Source organism: Callithrix jacchus, chromosome 2 (genome assembly GCF_049354715.1).
Source record: "Callithrix jacchus isolate 240 chromosome 2, calJac240_pri, whole genome shotgun sequence".
Taxonomy (NCBI): Eukaryota; Metazoa; Chordata; class Mammalia; order Primates; family Cebidae; genus Callithrix; species Callithrix jacchus.
Genome location: NC_133503.1, coordinates 94,701,029 through 94,722,090, shown reverse-complemented (window position 1 = coordinate 94,722,090; position 21,062 = coordinate 94,701,029). Strand labels below are relative to the sequence as shown.

Sequence of the window (21,062 nt, the reverse complement as noted above, 5' to 3'; positions counted from 1 at the left end):
CCTCCCACCCAGCCCACAGTTCTAACACATACCTGGTCTGTTAATCCGGTCAATTTTATCCATGCTAGGGGAGGAGAGCCGAAGTCGAGGACTGCTTTGATTGGAGTTGTCTGATCCCACGTCATTGAATGAATCATCAAGAGTCAGCAGGAGTTCTTTTACACATTTATGACAGATACTATGTTGGCAAGGGAGAATCAATGGGTGGGTAAACAGCTCCTTGCATGCTGGGCAAATGAGCTCCCTTTCGATATTCTTAATGGTAACCTTAAATTGAAAGGAAAAGAATCCAAGTTAAAAGTTCTTCATGGGTAAATATATTAACATTGTTATACCTATTACATAAGTACATGTGTTTACTTTTCTAAAAAGAATTAAGAAAATAATTTAATTTTAAATTTCTTTTTCCCAATAAAATTTAATACCATCAACCACCCTCAACACCCATAACCCAGAATTTAAGGGACATGAGACAGTATAAGGCAAAAAAGAAAAGAGATAAATTATGCAAAATATTAGGGATCATGATATTCTATCAAAAAGTATAAAGCCATCATTCAAATCTCCATCACCAGTGCACTGATTTAGGACTTCAGCTAAATCCTAAAAGTAGTTCATATTAAAAAAAAAAATTCAAAAAATTTTTTATGTGATCTACTTTTAGGATTTAGCACTAAGAGTAAGACTATATTCCTATTTAGTGAATTAATGTTGTGACTGGCAAACAACAAGAGCAATTAAACACTAGGTGAGTCAGTATGTTCATGGAACCCCAGCTGGTATCTATTTACAAGCTGAATTATCAGCAATTTTCTACATTTTATGTGACCATTTTTCATATGCTGCAACTGTAATGCAGCTAAAATGCCCAAGGTTCTCATGCTGTATATCAAAGCAATTATCTTAAAAGCACTTTATGAATATGTTATTAGTCCATTTTCACACTCCTATAAAGAAATAGCTGAGACTGGGTAATTTATAAAGAAAAGAAATTTAACTGACTCACAGTTCCACATGGTTTGGGAGGCCTCATGAAACTTACAATCACTATAGAAGAGAAAGCAGGTATGTCTTATGTGGTGGCAGGTGAGAGAGAGAGAGAGAACGAGCAAGAGCAGGGAAACTGCCTTATAAAACCATCAGATCTTCTGAGCCTTTATTATCACAAGAACAGCATGGGGGAAATCCACCCCCATGTTAAGATTGCCTCCCAGCAGGTCTCTCCCTCAACACCTTGGGTTTACAATTCAAGAAGAGATTTAACCTAACCATGTCATTCTAGTCCTGGCCCCTCCCAAATCTCATGTTCTCACATTTCAAAACCAATCATGCCTTCCCAACCGTCCCTCAAAGTCTTAACTCATTTCAGCATTAACTCAAAAGTCCAACTCTAAAGTCTGATCTGAGACAAGGCAAATACCTTCTGCCTAGGAACCTGGAGAAGCAAAAGCAAGTTAGTTACTTCCAAGATATAGTAGGGATAACAGGCATTGGGTAAATGCTCCCATTCAAAATGGGAGAAATTGGCTAAAACCAGGGGCTACAGGCCCTATGAAAGTCTGAAACCCAAAAGGGCAGTTATTAAGTCATGAAGCTCCAAAGTGATCTCCTTTGACTCAATGTCACTTATCCAGTATACACTGATCCAGAGGGTGGGCTCCCAAAGCCCTGGGCAGCTCCATGCCTGTGGCTTTGTAGGGTACAACCCCCCATACCAGTTGCTTTCATGGTTGGCATTGAGTGTCTGCAGGTTTTCCAGGTGCATGGTGAAAGCTGTGAGTGGATATACTATTCTGGGGTCTGGAAGACCGTGGCCCTCTTCTCAGAGCTCCACTAGGCAGTGCCCCAGTGGAGACTATGTGGTGGCTTATACCCCACATTTCCCCTTTGCACTGCTCTAGCAGAAGTTCTCTATGAGAGCTCCAACTCTGCAGCAGACTTCTGCCTGGACATCTAGGTGTTTCTGTACATCCTCTAAAATCTAGACAGAGGTTTCCAAACCTCAATTCTTGACTTTTGTGTACCAGTAGGCCCAACACATGTATAAGCCACTAAGACTTTAGGCTTACACCCTCTGAAGCAACAGTCTGAACGCTTTCAACCACAGCTGGTACTGGGATAGCTGGCACACAGGACCCAAGTCCAAGTTATGGCAGCTGTAGCCCATATGAAGCAGCTACTGCAAAGATACTGGCTGCAATGGGGAAGACATGGCTGGACCTGCTTGCTCTGCAGAGACAGCAGGAGCCAGGAACAGCTGGGAGCCCTGCCCCTTTCTAAGTTGGTGGGGAGGGCCCCCCGTGCTCCTGAGTACAATTGCAGCCACCCAGCTTTAGCTCTGGACCAGGACTTTCCCATGCTTTCGGAGGCCCAGGAATCCCCTCTCCCCCTGCAGGCTCAGAAGTGCCTGCTCCTGCTGCTTGGCCTCTCCCCACTCCCAGTGCCCACTCTGATTCTGGAGAAAAGCTGTGGCTGAGCCTGGACACTGTCATGACCTGACCAGGTGTGTGTGTGCTCAGAGCAATGCTGACACACCAGCCCCCTGCCACCTCGGTCCCTCTGGACTTCAGGTGCTGATTAGCACAGGAGGGAGGCTAAGCGCAGGGCTGAGGGTAACTCGACATGGTACTACAGGCATCCTTCAGCTAAAACAGCCTGGGCACCATGAATAGCAGTGGGAGGCAGACAGGCTCCTGGGAGGAAAGGGACATGTCCCTGCTAAAACCCCACCTTCAAGCCAGGGAAGGCCTGAAGCGTAGGGGCCAGGCTGCCAGTTCCACTGACTAGAGTAAGAACTTAGAATGAATTTTCTGGTTCACTCATGGACCAATCAGCACACAATTCCTCCCCTCTAAAGTGCATAAAAACTTCAGACTCAACCAGACTACACCAGATGACAACATGACCTGGCTGTAGATGGGACTTATCCACTCTGGGTTCCCTCTCCACTGAGGGCTGCACACTTGACAAATGACCTACCTGCAGAGAGGGGATCCCACTCTGAGTCCCCTCCCTGCTGAGAGCTGCACTTGTTGGGAGAAACTGCCTGCAGAAAGCAGCTACCCACTATGGGTCTCCTGAGAGCTATACTTTTGCTCAATAAAGCATGTCTTCACCTTGTTCATCCTCTAGTTGTTCATGTAGCTTATTCTTCCTGGAGACAGTACAGGAAATCCTACCAAATAGCAGGACTAAACAAGCTGTAACACAAACAGGGCTAAAATATGCCCTCCTGCCGGCAATGTTATAGGTGACAAGAAGGAGACAAGAGAGGAGAGAAGAGCTGCAGTCCTCCAGGGAGCCTGGACTTAGGAGCTCCCCAAGCCAGGACTGTGACACCCTCTTGGTTGTTCTGCAGTTCCTGGTGTCTCTAAGTTTTTGGGTGCCACCATGTTCCACAGTGCCTGTAATGGAAGCTGCTTATAGTACACCTGGTCCAGCCACAGCAAGAAGCCAGCACCCATGCTGGCACCTGGAGCTGCCTGCCCCACCACAGCCAGCATGCCTGGCTGTGCACTTTGTAGCCCATGCTCACTCATTCATGCATACCTTGCTGCTCTGCACCTGGCTCCCCCTTTGCAGGCGTGGGATTGGGGCCAGTAGCGAAAGCCAAGTGCAGACTGCCAGGCCACGTGGGCAGAACAAGCCCAGTGGACCTGAGCAAAACTTGGGCAAAGGCAACACTTGCCACAGAGGTTTCCAGCTGGCGAAGCAACACCCTGTAAGGATTCTGTGATAACAAGGTTGCATACAGCAGCAGGGTCCTGGGCCCATCCCAGGAAACCATTTTTCTCTCCTAAGCCTCCAGGCCTGTGATGGGAGGGGCTGCCACCAAGATCTCTGACATGCCCTGGAGACATTTTACCCATTGTCTTGGCAATTGATATTTGATTCCTCCTAAGCAAATTTCTGCAGCTGGCTTGAATCCCTCCCCAGAAAATAGGTTTTTCTTTCCTACTCCACGAAAAGGCTGCAAATTTCCAAACTTTTACACTCTGCTTCCCTTTTAAACATGTGCTGCAATTTCAGATCATCTCTCTCAAGTTCAAAGCTCCGCAAATCTCTAGGGCAGGGGCAAAACACAGCCAGTTTCTTTGCTAAAGCATAGCAAGAGTCACCTTTACTCTTCTCTAAATGAGACCACTGTGGCTTGGACTTCTTTGTCCATATCACAAAATCATTAAACAAGTCTCTAGGAAGTTCCAAACTTTCCCACATCTTCCTTTCTTCTTCTCAGCCCTCCAAACTGTTCCAACCTCTGCCTGTTACCCAGTTTCAAAGTGACTTCCACATTTCTGGGTATCTTTACAGCAGTGTCCACCACCTGGTACCAATTCTCTGTGTTAGTCCATTTTCACAGTGCTATAAAGAAATAACCAAGAGTGGCTAATTTATAAGATCAGAGATTTAATTGACTCACAGTTCTGCATGTCTGGAAAGCCCTCAGGAAACTTACAATCATGGCAGAAGGGAAACAAGCACGTTTCACATGGCAGCAGGTGAGAGAGAGTGAGTAAGAACAAGGACACTGCCTTATAAAAACCATCAGATGTTGGGAGAATTTGCTATCACAAGAACAGCATGGGGGAAACTATCCCCATGATCCAATTACCTCCCAGGGGATTACAACTCAAGAGGAGATTTGGGTGTGGACACAAAGCCTAACCATATCAGAATATTTCAAAAGTGTGGAGGACCCTTTAAAAAGGTTTATAAGCACCACTACAAATGTTCTCAATCCTATTCAGGCTTTCATTATTTTTAGTGAAAAGCATACTCATCAAAATTAAAAAAGTTTGAAGACCTCATACTACTTTTCCCCTCATTTCTCTATGTAGTTTTTTCCATATATCCCAGACTTCAAATCTATGAATCGTATAGTCAGCATCCCTGCAATTTTAATAATAGTCCAACTTTAAAGTACTCATAACCTTATACAATCATTTCAACTACTAGAAATATATGGAAAATTAAAATTGACTTAACTTCTTCTAATGAAATTTTAAAATCTAGCTAACATGTTCTCCATAAAGTGACACAATGTGCTTCAATAATCTCTGACAATTTAATTGCATTAGAGCCAACTGGTTTTATCATGTCAATGGGTCTTTCAATGCAGTGTCTTTTGCTGCATCACTCAACTATGTGATGAAGAGCCACATTTCCAAATCTATGAACCTCCCAATTGTTCATAAATTTAGAAATAAGATAACCAAACCTCACAATTCACATCAAAGAATACAGAATATTCACATCGTACCTCATTTCACAAAGGGTTTGACACCTAATTCAAAAGAAAATCTTGTCCGGGATGTCCAAAATAGGTTCTTACATTCCGTTTTATATGTAAATATGGTCAGTGAAGGTTTACTTCTCACTGTGAGGGAGGATCTAACATCTTTTCCGTTTTTCTTGCACATAAAGCAGTGTCTTGAATCTGATTTTTTAATCACAATGGACATAAAGTATTTCTTACCCCAAAGAAAAATTAGTTCATCAGTCACTGAAGGAAAACAAACTGATTAAGCGTGACGTGGTGGCACCTTCAATTAAGCGGTTCCTCGGGAAACTTCGGAAGAATTGCACATTCGACACCTTCAAACAAAAACACTTATACTCCGACAGCTGCCAGGGCCCCAGCCCGCTCCGCGCGGGCAGGCGAAGCCAGGGAGGAGTCTCTGTCCCAGGCGGCGGCAGCCGGCAGGGCTCGCGGGGGTCACGACGCCTAGACAAAGGGCGGCTCCACAAGCGTGAGGCACGCTCCCCAGCCCTCCGTTTGCACCCAACTCCCTAACGCTAATTAATTCTACAGCCTGAGCTCCATTAGAAAGACCCTCCAGGATTCTCCGAGATACTCATGTGGGAAAACCACCGGATTTGCGCTCTTCTCCTGCCCAGGGGACCCCACGTCCGGCTCTCGGGGGTAGAAAGGGGACGCCCCGGGTTACGGAACCTGGCCTCAGGCGGGGAAAGGCGAACAGGAAGCGTGGTCCCCACACGCCTGCCTTCACTCTCCCGGGAGGAGGTTCCCTCCCGGCTCCCAGCAGAAGAAAGAGAAAGAGCTGGGGCGGCGGTCCCCTCCGCACTCACCGGAGAGTCTGAGCCATCGCCTTCCATGGCAGCCTTCTGCCAGGTGTCATCAGCGGCACGCTCCACTCAAGCACACCGGCTGCCCCGGGCAGGGTCTGGTGGGCGGGTCCCTGCGGCGGCCGTGGAACCTCGGTCCGAAGCTGGAAGACGAGCTGGTCAGCCGGATCTGGCCAGCAGACCGACGCGAGAAGTAAGCCGAGGCCGGCGAAAGCACGGGCGCGGGAGAAGCAAGCTTGACTCCCAGCGACGGCCGGGGGAAATCCCCCCACCAGCTTCAGGCTGCGGCAGCGGCTCCTGCGGACTGCGGCGGGGCGGGGCGCGGCGCCGCGCGAAGACCTGGGCGGGACGCCGTGGGGCGTGGACAGGGCGTGGCTGGGCCGTTGCCCAGGCAACAGCACCGGCCACACAAAAGAGGCGGGACCGCCCAGGGCGGGGAGGCCGGGAGGCTGAGCGGTGGGCAGAGCGGGACTCCGCTGGGCGGGGGTATGGTGCGCGATTGGGACTCGACGCCCTGCACCGCCACCTCCGTGGTCCGCATCAGCCCCTCACTCACACCCGGGCCGCCGCTGATCGCCCCATGCCAGGCTGGGGCGCCTCTGAGGAGCGGAAGTGAGGGCTGCAGGGAGTGCTGGGAGGGGGCCGAGGGCTGTGCCGGGGCTGGCCCGCTCCGCTGCGGCAGTGCAGCCGGCTGCAGCCCTGGCCCCCGGCCCCGCGGTGCCCCTCCGCTCTTCTCTTCAGTTTTTTCTCCCTGAGCTTTCTCCACTCAAGGATCGAAGCCCGGCTTTCTGGCTCTGCACAGGACGATGCGGAAGAGGTCGAGCCTAAGCCACCTTCCCTGAATGGCAGCGGCGAGCACCGCAGAGCTGCGCGAGGCGACAGACCGAGACCCCGTCCGCCCCCTTCGCCGCCCGGAGCCCGGCGCAGCCTAAGGTTCCCTGTTCTCTCTCGGCAGGACTCCCTGGGTGAACTTCACAGTTCATGACGGGACACCGAACACTCCTATCCTGCTTTCTGCTTCTATACCCCAAGGAGGGACCTCCCCACGTCCCGCCCACCGCCCGGGCCTCTGCTTTCCCTCCTGAGGACCAGGACAGAGGGTCCTGAACGACTCCGGCACCCACGCACCCCCGGGCGGGGGCGCTGCTGAGCGTTAAGGCGCCCGCCAGCCCAGGAACTCGAGGCGCACATTTCACCTGCCACGGCCCAAGTGTGTTTCTTGTGTTATTTTCAGGACACGCAGAGAACAAATTAACCTAGGATTATTAGATCACGCCACTGCCTTACTGCTAGCTAAATAATTCATTCCTATGCATAAGGCTTTAAGAACAGGTGCCCTAAACTGCTGGGTAAATAGGGACTACAGAGCTGTAGCGAGACATCCCGTTTAGGTTTTGAAATGCTTCCCACTTTTATTTCCTGTTTGGGAGAATTATCTCGCTATGGCAAGTTCCGCCGTCTTCCCACAGCCCTGTCTGCAGCGATTGCCTCGTCTCCAATCTGGAAGCTAAATAAGGAGTGTAGAATTAAGAACATTGAGGGACTGTAGCAATTTTCTCTAATGGAACACCCTCTATTTACAGATGAGGTGAAAAGAGGACGAAAGCCTTGCCAGGTAATAATGCCTGGGCTGTTCTGATCCGGATTAATGCCCGTTCCGTGGTCACAGGTGCTAAGACCTGAGAAGGCTTCCTTACCGCAGGTTCTGAAAAGTGCTAATCAGGAGGAGAATGACAAATGCCTGAGTGAATTAGGTGCCTATATATAGTTTTAAAGGCTCAACCATTAAAAAGCATTGTAAGTCTGTTTCTCATACCGGCCTTTGAGCTAAATAACTCCCTGGCTGTAATTTCACATCAGCACACTTGCTTTGATCAAAAACTTATTAGTTGACAGAGTAAAAGTGATTAGAAGGCTCCATTAACATGAATTAAAGAGAAAACCCATGTAGACAATATCTTGTAGAAAATATGTTGCTACAGCCTTCGATTATGCAAATCAGACTTCACTGAGCTATCATTTTCTACCTGATCCACAAAATTCAAACCTGACGTTAATACACTTGGTAAGCGTTAATACAGTTGGCAAAAGTGTGTCACCAAAGTAAAAATAAAAATACTTATGCAGTGGGCACAACCTTACCATTATCACCCCAGTTTAGATTTTAGTTGTGTGAGCAACTATTCATCCTTCTGAAAGAGATCATTTGGTGGTATTTTTGTTTGGTCCCAGGAGATGTTTAAGACCTTACATTGGTCTAGATTTGAGGACTTTCTAAGGCTAATTCTTTCAGAGTATAAGTGTCTTCTTGTTTTAAAGTAAATTTTGTGTTGGTATAACTTCTTGAATTCTTTTTGTGCATCAAAGATGTTCAAAGTTAAAATAATTTACCAAATAATGGTATCATTGCCTATTTCTCTATCAAAATTAAATATAAGATTTACAAAGCCTCTGTTATTTTGCTCAAGACCTTTTGTGGTAGTATATGTTGGTACAGCTTATCTGAAGGAACATTTTACAAATCCTATCAAATATGTTAACTATCTATACCTTTTGACTAAGCAATTCCACATCTAAGAATGTTTCTACTGTAATACTTGCATGTGTGCAAAAAACATATACAGAGAGGTTATTGAGACCTTATTTATAATAAGTAAACATCATTGATAATGTACATTCATATCACGGAATATTATGCAGCAGTTAAAATCAATGTACTGATGACAAATGTTCTAAAATATAATGTCAAAAAAGTACAAAACCAGCCAGGCACAGTGGCTCATGCCTGTAATCCCAGCACTTTGGGAGGCCACGGTGAATGGATCATGAGGTCAGGGGTTCAAGACCAGCCTGACCAACATGGTGAAACCCCGTCTCTACTAAAAATACAAAAATTAGTCACGCATGGTAGAGTGTGCCTGCAATCCCAGCTACTCAGGAGGCTGAGGTGGGAGAATTCCTTGAACCTGGAAGATGAAGGTTGCAGTGAGCCAAGATCGTGCTACTGCACTCAAGTCTGGTTGACACAGCCGATTCTGTCTCAAAGAAAAAAAAAGTACAAAACCATATGGATTCTATATGCTGCCACTCTAGCCAAAAGACTAAGTAGATATATCTGTTTATACACAAACAAAAATAAGTGTCTGGAATGGAGAACAAAAGGTGATAACCATCGTGGAGAATTAAGGAGTGGAGTCAGGTATACAAGACTTACTGTTCACTCACACTCTATTATCTTTGCATCTTATGTACATGTTATACTTCTAAAAATTTTTAATGTTAAAAATCATTTCTATCTAATCCATAAACTTTTAAGAACAAAAGGGGTGAGAGTAAGAAGACAACAACTATGAAAACTGCCATTTTAAACCAGTGCTTTCCCAGTTCCCTGATCATTTCTGTCTCCCTGGGCTGCCATGCTTTGTGTCAAGTCATCAACTTGTTTCAACATCCAAACATCCCAGTATCCCACCAAGACCCTTCCCAGCTCCTCAAGTTGAAATCCTAGTGGATTTTGTTTGCTTGCTTTTCATCCTTCTTTCTTCTGCCCTGTCTATCTCTGGTCAGACTTAAAGCACAGTTTGTTCTTAGATTCTGTTCCTTCTCATCCTCACAGCCGATTCCCATGCCCACTCTAAGCTCCCATATGTGTAGTCCTATCCTTATGCCTCTATTTGCACAAGGAGTAGAATACGCTACAGTCCTGGACCATAGGCAGCTTGGTCTTGGAACTTAAAGGGGAGTGGGGTATGTGTGGATGTGTGTATTTGAATGTGTTATCTGATTGTGTGTGTGTGTGTGTGTGTGTGTGTGCTGGGGAACAGGAGTTAGAGGAAGGGTGGTAAACTTGCAGTAACAAAATAAGTCTCGTAAAGTATGGAAGGCCTCTATGCTTTTTTGTAGACGTTGAACAGCTTTTGAAGGCTTTTTACCAGGAATGGCATGAAATACCTGAACTTTAAAAAAATCATTATTCCTTATTTTGCATTGTATATGCTATCCCTTGCTGCCTATTCCTCCCTAGTTTGGAGTATCCTATCAACTACTTTTTCAATAGTTTATTTTAAAATCTAGGTTAAAATGCAAAACAAGAAAACCTATTCCATTCTTATCATCCCCCTAAGTCCACAGACCATCAGTACTCTTGCCTTCATTGTGATATCTAATTTTTTACTTTTGGTATTAATTGCTCTTCTATCACAGGGGCATGAGCTGTCTCACATCTGTCTACTTCATGAAATCCAAACGGTCAACAGTTTCCCCTCCCCAAATACACACAATTTGGGCTTTAATAAACCAGAGCCTCAATCAATGTTCACTATTTGATATTTAAAATATATACCCTTACCGTATAAACCATATACCACTCCATTAGCTGACTTGGTCTCTTTCCATATTGAGTCCTAATACCCAACAAGAGATTAAATTCCTGGTTGGGTCAGGTCCTAATGACCATGGTGCATATTAATTGGTTTGATCTGAGATCAGACAGGCAGGGTACCATCATTTTATTAGTATATACTAAACAGGAAATAGAAACGAGGTAATATGGCCACATACTCCTAAACCCTGTCCTCTTTTGGGAACCCCTAATCATTAAGCAACCATAGGTATAAAATGAAGAGAGCCCCTGAACTTACAGAAAATAAAACTATGGAAATAAGGTAAATCACAGGGTTTTACAGTAGATTGGCACACAGACTGCTTGTACTGCTGGGTATCAGGAGGTTACTGGTGAAGGGACAATGAATGGCATTGTCTATCAATTATTGACTCAAGCCTCCGACAGGCCCAGCTTACCAGTCATAAAGTGTTTCTATGGTAACAAAGTCAGGGGAGAGGAGTCCAGAGAGTCAGCAAGTTCAGATTTCCACTACCTGGCCAAATCCTCCTCATCTTTCAAGCTGCACTTCTGGAGCCTCCTTCATTAGTTTTGATTTCATAGATTATCTCCCTTTATTCCGAACTCTTTAAGCACTTAGAGTTCTACCACTCAGTTTAATACAACTACCTACTCTTTGTACACTGATGTTTGATGTTTTGTCTTCTCAACCATTTAAGCTTTTATATAAGACAAAATCTAGTAAGCATTTATCTGCTAAACAGTAGCACCAGAGCAACCATTTGAATTTAGGAAGATAAGAGGAACATAGTGCTGCTCTCACAGACATTTTTCCATTAATGATGAGTATATTGGCTGCATAACTAGTGGGCAAAGGGCTTTTTGATCAACTTGAGGTAAACAAAATTGGTAATATTTTGAGGCTATGTAGCAGGTCCCTCCCTGTTGACATCTTATTATTCTTCCCTTTAGAGTTGCTAGATTTACTAAATAAGAACACAGTACACCCAGTTAAATTTGAATCAGATACGTGATAGTTTTTTAGTACGTGTTTCAAATATCACATGACACATATTCTAAAAAAAAGTATTTCTCTCAAATTCAAATTCAACTCTACATCCTGTATTTTATCTGTCAACCCTACCTCCTCTTCTTAATGATCATTATGTGGATATAGGTGCCTCAAAGCCCAATCCTGTTGTCATAACAGCTAGAGGTAATAGCTTTCATTTATTGAGGGCCTATGATATGTCAATAACAGTGTTAGGAAATCTGTATAAAATATTCATTTAACCCTTGCAGTAACCCTGTGAAATAGGTATAATTCTCTTCAGAGACGACATGTAACAACTAAAACTCCTCTCCACCTCCACCCAGAGATTAAGTAGTATGCTCAAGATTACATGGCTATATACTTAAAAGCCAGGATTCAAACCTGGGTCTCACTCCAGCATCCTTACTGCACTGCCCACAGTTAAGTATAAAACATGGAATTTACGATTTCACTAAAAATCTGATTTAAACATTCTTTTACAAAGTAGTTTAGGAGACACCTTTTTTAAAAATTATCTTTAGCATAATATAGTGAAAAAATCAGAGGAAAATTATATTTATGAAATTAGCTCTTTTCAAATGACAATGCAAAAACCTAAATCTTCTGCCTGCCTTCCCTACTCCCCACAACACATATATTTCACCCAATTTCAATATAAGTATAAAAAAACACTTCAAAAATACTTTGTAGGCTGGACACAGTGGCTCACTCCTATAATCCCAGCAATTTGGGAGGCTGAGGCAGGTGGATCACTTGAGGTCAGAACTTGAGACTAGCCTGGCCAACAAAGCAAAACCCCATCTCTACTAATAATAGAAAAAATTAGCCGGGCATGGTGGCTCGTGGCTGTAGTCCCAGCTACTAGGGAGGCTGAGGCAGGACAACCACTTGAACCCAGGAAGCAAAGGTTGCAGTGAGCCCACAATTGCACCACTGCACTCCAGCCTTGGCAGCAGAGTGAAACTGTGTCTAAAAAAAAAAAAAAATACTTATGCAGTAGGCACAACCTTGCCATTATCACCCCAGTTTAGATTTTAGTTGTGTGAGCAACTATCTATTCATCCTTCTGAAAGAGATCATTTGGTGGTATTTTTGTTTTGGTCCCTGGAGATGTTTAAGACCTTATATTAGTCTAGATTTGAGGACGTTCCAAGCCTAATTCTTTCAGAGTATAAGTGTCTTCTTGTTTTAAAGTAAATTTTGTGTTTGTAAAACTTCTTGAATTTTTTTGTGCCACAAAGATGTTCAAAGTTAAAATAATAATTCACCAAGTAATGGAATCATTGCCTATTTTGCTATCTAAATTAAATATAAGATTTACAAAGCCTCTCTTATTTTGCTTAAGCTATCATATTCCTTAGATGTGCCTGAACAGTAATTATTAAATTATGGGAACAGAATATATCTTCTGGCTATTTAAACATAAATGTAAATATGCTAAATACACAAAATATAAAGACATACACTAAATTTGAATTCTGTATTCCTTGTCATCAAATCTTCATTATAGAAGATCTCCAGAAGAATGTATGACGGTGATAAAAAAATAGTGAGGCAAATCTTTCAAGAGACCAAAATGGTTTGAAAATACTGCTTTAAGTAACCTTAGATAATGATCATGGATTTGGAACCCTCTCTTTTAATCCAAAGAGATTAGCTACAAAACAAATTAAAAGACAGCTTTCAGAAATTGTAAAAGTTACCATTTCATTCAGAAATGGTAAAAGTTACTATTAGTGAAATATAAGGCAATACATTTACATTCTTATGCCTCTTGAGAATGATCATAAGTATTAACTACACTTATGCAGTCTTGTTTGATGAGCAGAAAGATCACAATGGCAGATATCACTGTGTACTTTAAATATTAAAGTAGACATCACAATAGAGTAAATAAGCTGATCAAGTTTATCCTATAGGTTTTAGGTTACCCTAAGAAAAAAGGCTCACCTCCCACATTTCAGAGGACACATAAACATAGTATGCTAATGTAATTTGAAATAGACACACAAACTGCGGCCACTGGGGAAGGAATTAGATTGTAGGTAGGCATGAACTTCCACTTTTTACTCTGTAAAACTTTCTGTCAAGTTTGAATATTTTGCAACAAGCATACATTCAGGTATTAAGTTTGTAAAAATTTAAAGCTATGTATTTTTAATTATGTACAGAGTTTAAGAAGTGAGTACAAGGATGAAACAAATCTAAGGGAAAACAGAGAAATTAAGAGGATGCTCAACTCAGTGGTTTCAGCTTTGAGAGAAGGTGGGGCGGGGCTCAGGCCAACTACAGGCCTCTGCTCTCCTTTAACTCTCATAATTAGGCCAGTTTCCCATTATTCATTACATTACAAACCTGAACTACAAAGTGGAACCTAACTCCACAGAGGAAAATAAAGCAAGACAGTCTCAAAGGTCTGCTACTCCATGGTTAATATTAAGTGTTCAAATTCTGTATAATCACGAAACAGGGGTCTTAAATGGGCTAGGGCTGGGGCTGCGGTGGCTGGGGGGTGTTGGGTGTTGAATCTGACAAGAGTGGGTAGGAAATAAGCTTAAGTTGAAATAGGAGGCTCCTCCTGACCAGCTCTCCTCCTCCAACCCCCACAAAGAGAGAGGAACTGTCCTAAGTTCTTGGGAGAGACTGCTTTCCAACCTCAGAGATTTCAGAGGGACACGGGACCTCTCCATCTTTAGAAGTCAGCCGGGAATGGTCATGGGTTTGCTGCAGGCCCACTGCTGAAGCCTAGTGAAGAGAAAGGTAGAGAGCAGAGAAATCCAGTAAATGAAGCCAGAAAGTTAGCTTTTGTTTTTTCATTATAGTGAGCAGACTGTGATGAACCCATTGCTATTCTGAGAGGGTTGGTTTTGTTTTTGTTTGCCTGACTTAATTATAAGGAGTTTTAAGGATTCACTAACAGTTCCGTCCTACTTCCCCATTTCCTGTTCATGGGACATCCATCTGTCTGCTTCATGGTCACCTGGAGTGTTCTTAACATGCAAATCCCTGGGTCCTACCCCGAAATTATTCTCGAAATTTCAGGATTTGTCTGCTATTGAGGGAAAACATAGCCAACTAATACAATTCTGGCTTACTGTGAAGAATGAGCACCAGAGAACAAAATTCAGCTATCAATCACCTTATTTTCCATCCTATCAAGAGTAGTCCATTTATTTTGTTCAGCCAAAGGCCTTCTTTTTCCTCCTTGCCCCGCAGCCTCTCATCGTTCCCAAAGCGATGCCCCTGTTAGGCACTGCCCTAGACCTGAGCAGCCGGGGTGCTGCTGCACCTCCTGCTCTTTAGAGGCCCTGGTTCCGGCCCTCCTCTGGCAGCCTGCCTCCTTGCTCAGGGCCAGCCCTTTCTTGGGGTCCACGTTTCAGAGGGAGGAGTGGGCCACAAAATGCACCCTAGCTGGTGACCCTTCGGGTGGTCAAGGAGCTGCTGTTGGGGCGACAAAGAGCTTAAATATACTGGTCAGCGTGTGCTGAAGGCCCCTCGAAGTGCAGGATGGAGCCTGGGCTTGGAAGAAAAGTAGAACGCGGGTTCTCCATTTGTACTTCCGGCCCAGGGTTGTAAATGGTAGGGGAGGCTGACGACACAGCTCCACTTTCAAAATGTTAATGAATATTCTGTTTCTGATGAATGCATTCAGTGCCTGTAGAACAAGAGAATTCAGGGAGGCATAGGATTCATTTGTGACTTTTTAGGCTGAGAGTGCATTAAACCAGCTCCCCAGCCCCGGGGCCGTGTGGACTGACGGGCATGAAGCTAAAACTACTCCACGTGCCATATCGGCTGTGTTGGAGTTAGTGAGGTGTGGGACTGCAGTTTCAGGTGCTCACGTCAGGGCTACAGAATCATCCCTCTCCTTTCTGATAACCGCGCGCAGGGAGTCGAGCTCTCCTCTGTGCCATCACCTCTTCTCGAAGCTCCAAGCGCAGAGGGCAAACGCTGAAGCCCTTTTCCGCCTTCTCTCTACCTTAGAGTCCCGGAGGACAGTGCACAGTGCTGCCTCCGTATTTCCCGACACGTCCCGCCTGCAAATCACTTAGGAGCTTCTCTCGGCAGTTTCTCGGATGCAGCGCGGAGCCCAGCCTCCCGCACTGGCTCAGGCTCGGCGCCACCCCGCCCGCTGAGGGCGTGGTCGTGGGCGCCACCGACGGCGCCATCCTGCGTTCCTAAAGGCTCCGGGACAGGTGCGGGGCTGAAATTCCGCTCCTCCAGCATCTTCCCCTCCCCACCAAAAGAAGGCTGCTTTAAAAATTCCTGGCCTGGACCATCAGCAGCTAAGGACATGGAAGGGGGCCTGAAAAGGCCAGGGCAGGGCGTAGGAAGGTGCTGCCCCTATTTACCCGCCACACGCTCTCAGTGCGCGCTGACCCCATCCCACACTCCGAGTCTATTCACTCGCTGGACTGACCCTTCCTCCACGCTCCGCGCCCAGGCAGGCGAGGTCGCCCACTCCAAGTCACCGCGCTTGGGTATCCCCGGTTGCGCGGGGAAGCGGCCCCTTGGCCAATGCCCCGCCCTCCTCTCCATCTCCGGACGCTGGGCTCTCGCCCTTTGGCGTTCGGGAGCCCCTACTGCTGCCCAGCTGGCCACAAAAGCGCCCGAAAGTCCCCTCTTGGCTTATTTCAGAGATGCCACGCAATAAAGAAAACGCGGCTACTTTGCATTCCGCAGCGCAAATGCCCGGGCTGCGAGCGCGGACCCTGGATCCCAGCCTCCCGCCCTTCCCAGGCGCTGGAATGGACGCGGACTCCCACAGCGGCTAGCCAAGTAGTGGCGGAATGGGGAGCCCAGGCCAAGGCGCTGCGCGTCCCATTACTTACCTTGCCTTTAGCTAGCAATTCCATGATGTAGCCAAATTCACTCATCTCCCCCGACTCCGACATGTTTATGCCCCTTCACAAACTCTGGAGGACCGACACGGGTGCATCGAATTTGTCCTTTCTTTTCTCTTTTTCTGTTTTTAATCTGAGTTTTCCCGAGCTCTCCGCCCGTAAGCTGTTAACCAGGAAAAGTGAGGAAGCGCGAGGGAAAGCAAGAAGCGGGCTTGAGTGGAACGAAGGCCATCGAGGGCTCGGCTTGCTAGGGTCTGGGTGCAGCGGTCGGGGTTGCGCTATCTAACGGAACAAACGAGGGCGGCGGCGGCGGCGGCTGTGAAACCCTCACCGGGCGGAGCCGGGCGCGCAGAGGCCCCGCCTCCTCGGGGGTCGCGGCCGCAGTCGGACCGCAGTGGAGACAAACAAACGCGCACACAAAGCGGGTCGCTCGGAGCTGCGCGGGCCCAGCCTTTATCGGATGCCAGGAGGTTAGCCGTCCCGGGGTCTTGGCGGGAAGATCTGGGGAAAAGCTCCATCGCACTGTAGGGAGGTGCGAGGGCAGACAGAAATGAATGCAGAAGAGGTGCAACAAAGGGGCTAGCTGCCAGCGCCGGAAAATAAATAAATAAATACATAAGTGAAGGCCAGGAAATGGCAACGGCGCATCTCAAGTCAGCCTTCCTGAAATCCAATAGGTAACAAAGACCAAGCCCCGCGCTTCTGAGATGAGAACAAATACAGGGATTGTATTTTAAACGCTCTAAGTGTGTAAGGTCGATTGTATCTCCATATCCTTTTGATACTCAGCTTTCCCTTAACAAAAAAAAAAAAAAAAGAAGAAGAAGAAGAAAGAAAGAAAAGAAAAAAATTGCCAGCCAGGTTCCTGAACACTCTCACCCTTAGTTACCGGAAGTCCATTTTTCTAATGATTTGTTTCGTTGGTTGAGTTAAAGCATTTAGTGCATGCTTCTCACATTTCTATACTTCTTTTTATAACAGCAGTTTCCCTAGGAAGCTGCAGCTGAAATGGCCTCACACTATACCTGACAATCTTTGCTTCTCTTGAAAGGAAAACTTGGCTGAACAAAGTCCCAGACGATCACTCTGCTCTAGGCAGTCTGCGATTAAGTCTTTTTTGTAAAAAAAAAAAAAAAAAAAGCTGCCAACAATAATTAGATTAGACACGAATAAGATTTACTGCAAGGGTGAAACCACTTTCCTTAAGCAAGTTGGCAGAGTTTGCATCGGGCTCAGCACCAGTGGGCAGGGTGGGGTGTGGAAATGACCTATTTTATAGGCACGTAAGTGTTATGCAGGCCTAATGAGGCATGAGGGGTTTTCTTGTTTGCCTCTTCCTTTTGTCATTTTCTAATTTCTCCTCTCTGGGCCATAAATCCGAAAGCATGCATATTTCTTTCTGTTTTCAACACACCTCTCCATAAAGCTCCAATAGTGTTGCTCTGTAACTGTTGTTCTGCCAGAACTTGGCTTCTTCAGTGTGTTACTTTCCTTTAGGAGCTGGTGCTGAAAACCTCTTAGAACAAGTAGCAAAAGTTAACATGCTGATGTTCACAGTTAGGGCTTTGTAGGAGGTAAGACACAATCATAATGCTTCTTGGACGTAGAACTAGAAGCTTCTTGTCCCTCTTAAGTTCTGTAGAACTTACTCTCTTTGCATTCATAGGAAAGCTAGTAGAATTCAACTAAGGTCTGTAGTATCCGTAAATGGGTTCTTGCCTACTATCAGCAACACTTGATGAATTACCAAAAAGAGATATTGCTCTAAAAGTGAATATTTTTCATACCCAGAATGGATTCTGTTACTTGATTAAAAACCATAGTGTTAGAGCTAAACAGCTAATCTTATGTCTGCATTACAAACAGGAGGGAAAAAGGTAGAGACAAAAGGGCACACAGGACATTTGTTTCCCCTAAAAAGTTTCCCCCAACCCCATCCAGTGACCTCCACTTACACCTTTGTGAGAAATGGGTATTATGCACTCCCAGCTCCAAGGAAGGCTAGGGAGGTGATTATTTTGTTCTGGGAACACTGCCACTCTAAACAAAATCAAGGATTTGTTAGTAAGGAAGAAGAGGAGATAGATATCGGGTAGAAAGTTGTTCGTTTCTACTAACCTTGAGTAAGTCCATTCAACTTTCAGAGTTTCAGTTTTCTCTTCTGTAACTCGTTTTGACTAAATGGTCTCTAACCCCTTCCTGTTCTAAACCCTAAGATCTCTGATCTGAGTATCTCTTTGCCATCTGGCAGCATTAGCTGTCATTCTCCTTCCCGAAAAAAATTGCTGTTAACAAAAGGGCTGTCCACCTGATCACTTGCTACTAGAAAATATTCCAGGCAAAATATCCTTATCAGTTGCCTAGATTCCTAGCCAAGACCAAGAAAGTAGTTGGGGCAAGAGTTTTAGAATCAGCTCCTGCAGTGTCAGAAGATCACTGGTGAGCGTGCCCATGTCAGTATTCAGAAGTTAGAATATAAGTTGGGTCCTGAGCATTAACTCCAATGCTTGCTGGTATTTACCACTCTTTATCATCATTGTGTGAGGAGCACTCTGGAGCATTAAAGACCTTTCAAAGAAGGTAGGCATACAAAATGAAGGCCACATTGAAATTTCTTCTGAAATTCTATGTGTGCTTTTCAAAGACAGAGGGCCAGACTGTCAATAGGTATCAAATAAAAGTTGCTTTATTTCCCTTTCTCCTTAAAAAAAAAAAATTGAAATCATATAAATTTAAAACTTCACCCTTTAAAGGAACCAAAATTAAGAAAAATATTAATTCATATTTCTCTAAAAATAAAGAATGAAATTAACATGACAGATGCTGCTTCACATGGGACTTTCATACCTAAGAGGAAGATATTTAATAGAGGGATTATGTGATGTGTGAATTTTTCACACTGAGAAGACCAGCAATATTAAAGGGTCCCTCACTGTGGAAAATCTGCTAATTGCCAACTTTCATCAAATGGAGAAAATTCTTCAACTGTTCTATTGCCATGCCAACTATTGAAATAAGTGTAACTTATAGAGATTCACAACATCCTATTTTCTCCTTCTGTTGGGAACCAACATAATAGCTTTAACAAATAACATCAACAAAATACACAATCCAACTTTTCTTTTTAATGGTGGACACATAAATTGTATTTTTGAAGGTTCTGAATTTAAAATCTATGAATTTTCAGCTTAAGAGTTAGAGACTGAAATAAGAAACCTAAAAGATCTTACTTTTAATAAACTCTCATATTTTCTTTAAGTTTTTATTTCAAAAATATAAACCTAAAATTTGACTGATAACTGTACTCAAAAAAATCATCTTTTTTAAAAATCTTTTTATTGAGGGACAGTTTATTTACCATAAAATTCACTAATTGTCAGTGTACTGCTTAGTGATTTGTATTAAATTATGGATTTGTGCAACGGTCTCATAATCTGGTTTTACAACACTGAAATATCCATACATTGAGATTTTATTTCATTTTTCCCAGCAGTACTCTATCACTTTTAGTGTTTAGATATTGCAGTTAACTGTATTGCATATTGCAAAGTATTCTTTTTAATATTGTTGTGAATAAAAGTGATTTCTTAATGTCATTTTTTAGATTGTTAATTGTTATATAGAAATACAAGTGATTTTTGCATAAGGTTGAGTTTTGCAATGGGGAAAATTCATTTATGAATTCCAGATTTTATTTTCAGATTCCTTATAATAGCGTTTGTAATTAAAGACAATTTCATTTCTTCCTTTCCAATCTGTATGCCTTTATTTTTCTTGCCTTATTGCTCTGGTTAGAACCTCCAACAGAACCTCCACTGGATGCGTGCAGCGTGTGCGGCCATTCTTGCCTCATTCCCAATCTTGGGGGAAAAAGCATTTATTCTTTCATCATTAAGTACTGATTGGTTTGGCTACATTCCATGACTTTTGATATATGTTTTAATTATATTAAAAAAATTTTTTTTAATTTCCTATTGTGATTTTTTCCTTTAACTCATGGATTATTTACAAATGCGTTGTTAATTTCCAAATTATTTTAAATTCCCAAATATTTTAGATTTCCCATTTTTTGTGTGTTGATTTCTAATCCAATTCTGTTTTGAGCAAAGATCATCCTTTGAATAAGTTTAATGTCTTTAAATATACTCAGGTTTTTTTTCATGGTCTAACATGGGAGTCAGCAACATTTTCTTAAGGGGTAAGATATTAATTGAACATTTTATACTTGAAGCTATATAATTTCTGTCACTACTTGTCTTAGTCTATGTTGCTACAAAAGGTTACCTGGGAATGGATAATTTATAAGGAAAAAAGGGTTTCTTTGGCTCATGGTTCTTCAGACTTTACACGAAGCATAGTGCCAGCATACACTTCCAGTAAGGCTTCAAGAAGCTTCCACTTATGGCAGAAGGTGAAGGGGAGCTGACATGTCACATGGAAAGAGGAAGTAAGAGAGAAAGGAGGAAGGAGGGTGTCATGTTCGTTTTAACAATCAGTTCTCATGGGAACTAATAGAACAAGAACTTCACTCATTACTGTGAGGACAGCACCAAGATATTCATCAAGGATCCACCTCCATTACCAAAATAGCTTCCACTGGGTCCCACCTCCAACACTGAGGATCAAATTTCAACAGGAAATTTGGAGGAGACATATATCCAAACTATCACTACTCAACTCTGCTATTACAGGATGAAAGGGACTATTGACAATAGGTAAATAAATCAATGTGGAC

General features: G+C 44.0%; 1 protein-coding gene across 6 annotated transcripts in view; it reads right to left on the bottom strand.

The window, feature by feature from the left end:
* LOC100412083 (E3 ubiquitin-protein ligase TRIM36) overlaps window positions 1-16,623 on the bottom strand; it is a 55,418-nt gene extending 38,795 nt beyond the window's left edge. For 2 of the 6 annotated variants that reach the window (XM_078365841.1, XM_002744699.6), the window contains exons 1-2: window positions 16,316-16,623; window positions 33-267 (exon numbers count right to left, since the gene is read on the bottom strand). In XM_078365841.1, coding sequence (XP_078221967.1) covers window positions 33-267; window positions 16,316-16,378 — 298 coding nt within the window. In that variant the 5' untranslated portion in view covers window positions 16,379-16,623. Of the gene's footprint in view, window positions 1-32; window positions 268-5,476; window positions 5,667-6,090; window positions 6,396-13,535; window positions 14,229-16,315 lie in introns of those variants that run through there. The other 4 variants (XM_078365842.1, XM_002744700.7, XM_078365843.1 and 1 more) reach the window with 3 other exon arrangements.
* Window positions 16,624-21,062: the final 4,439 nt, after the last annotated feature.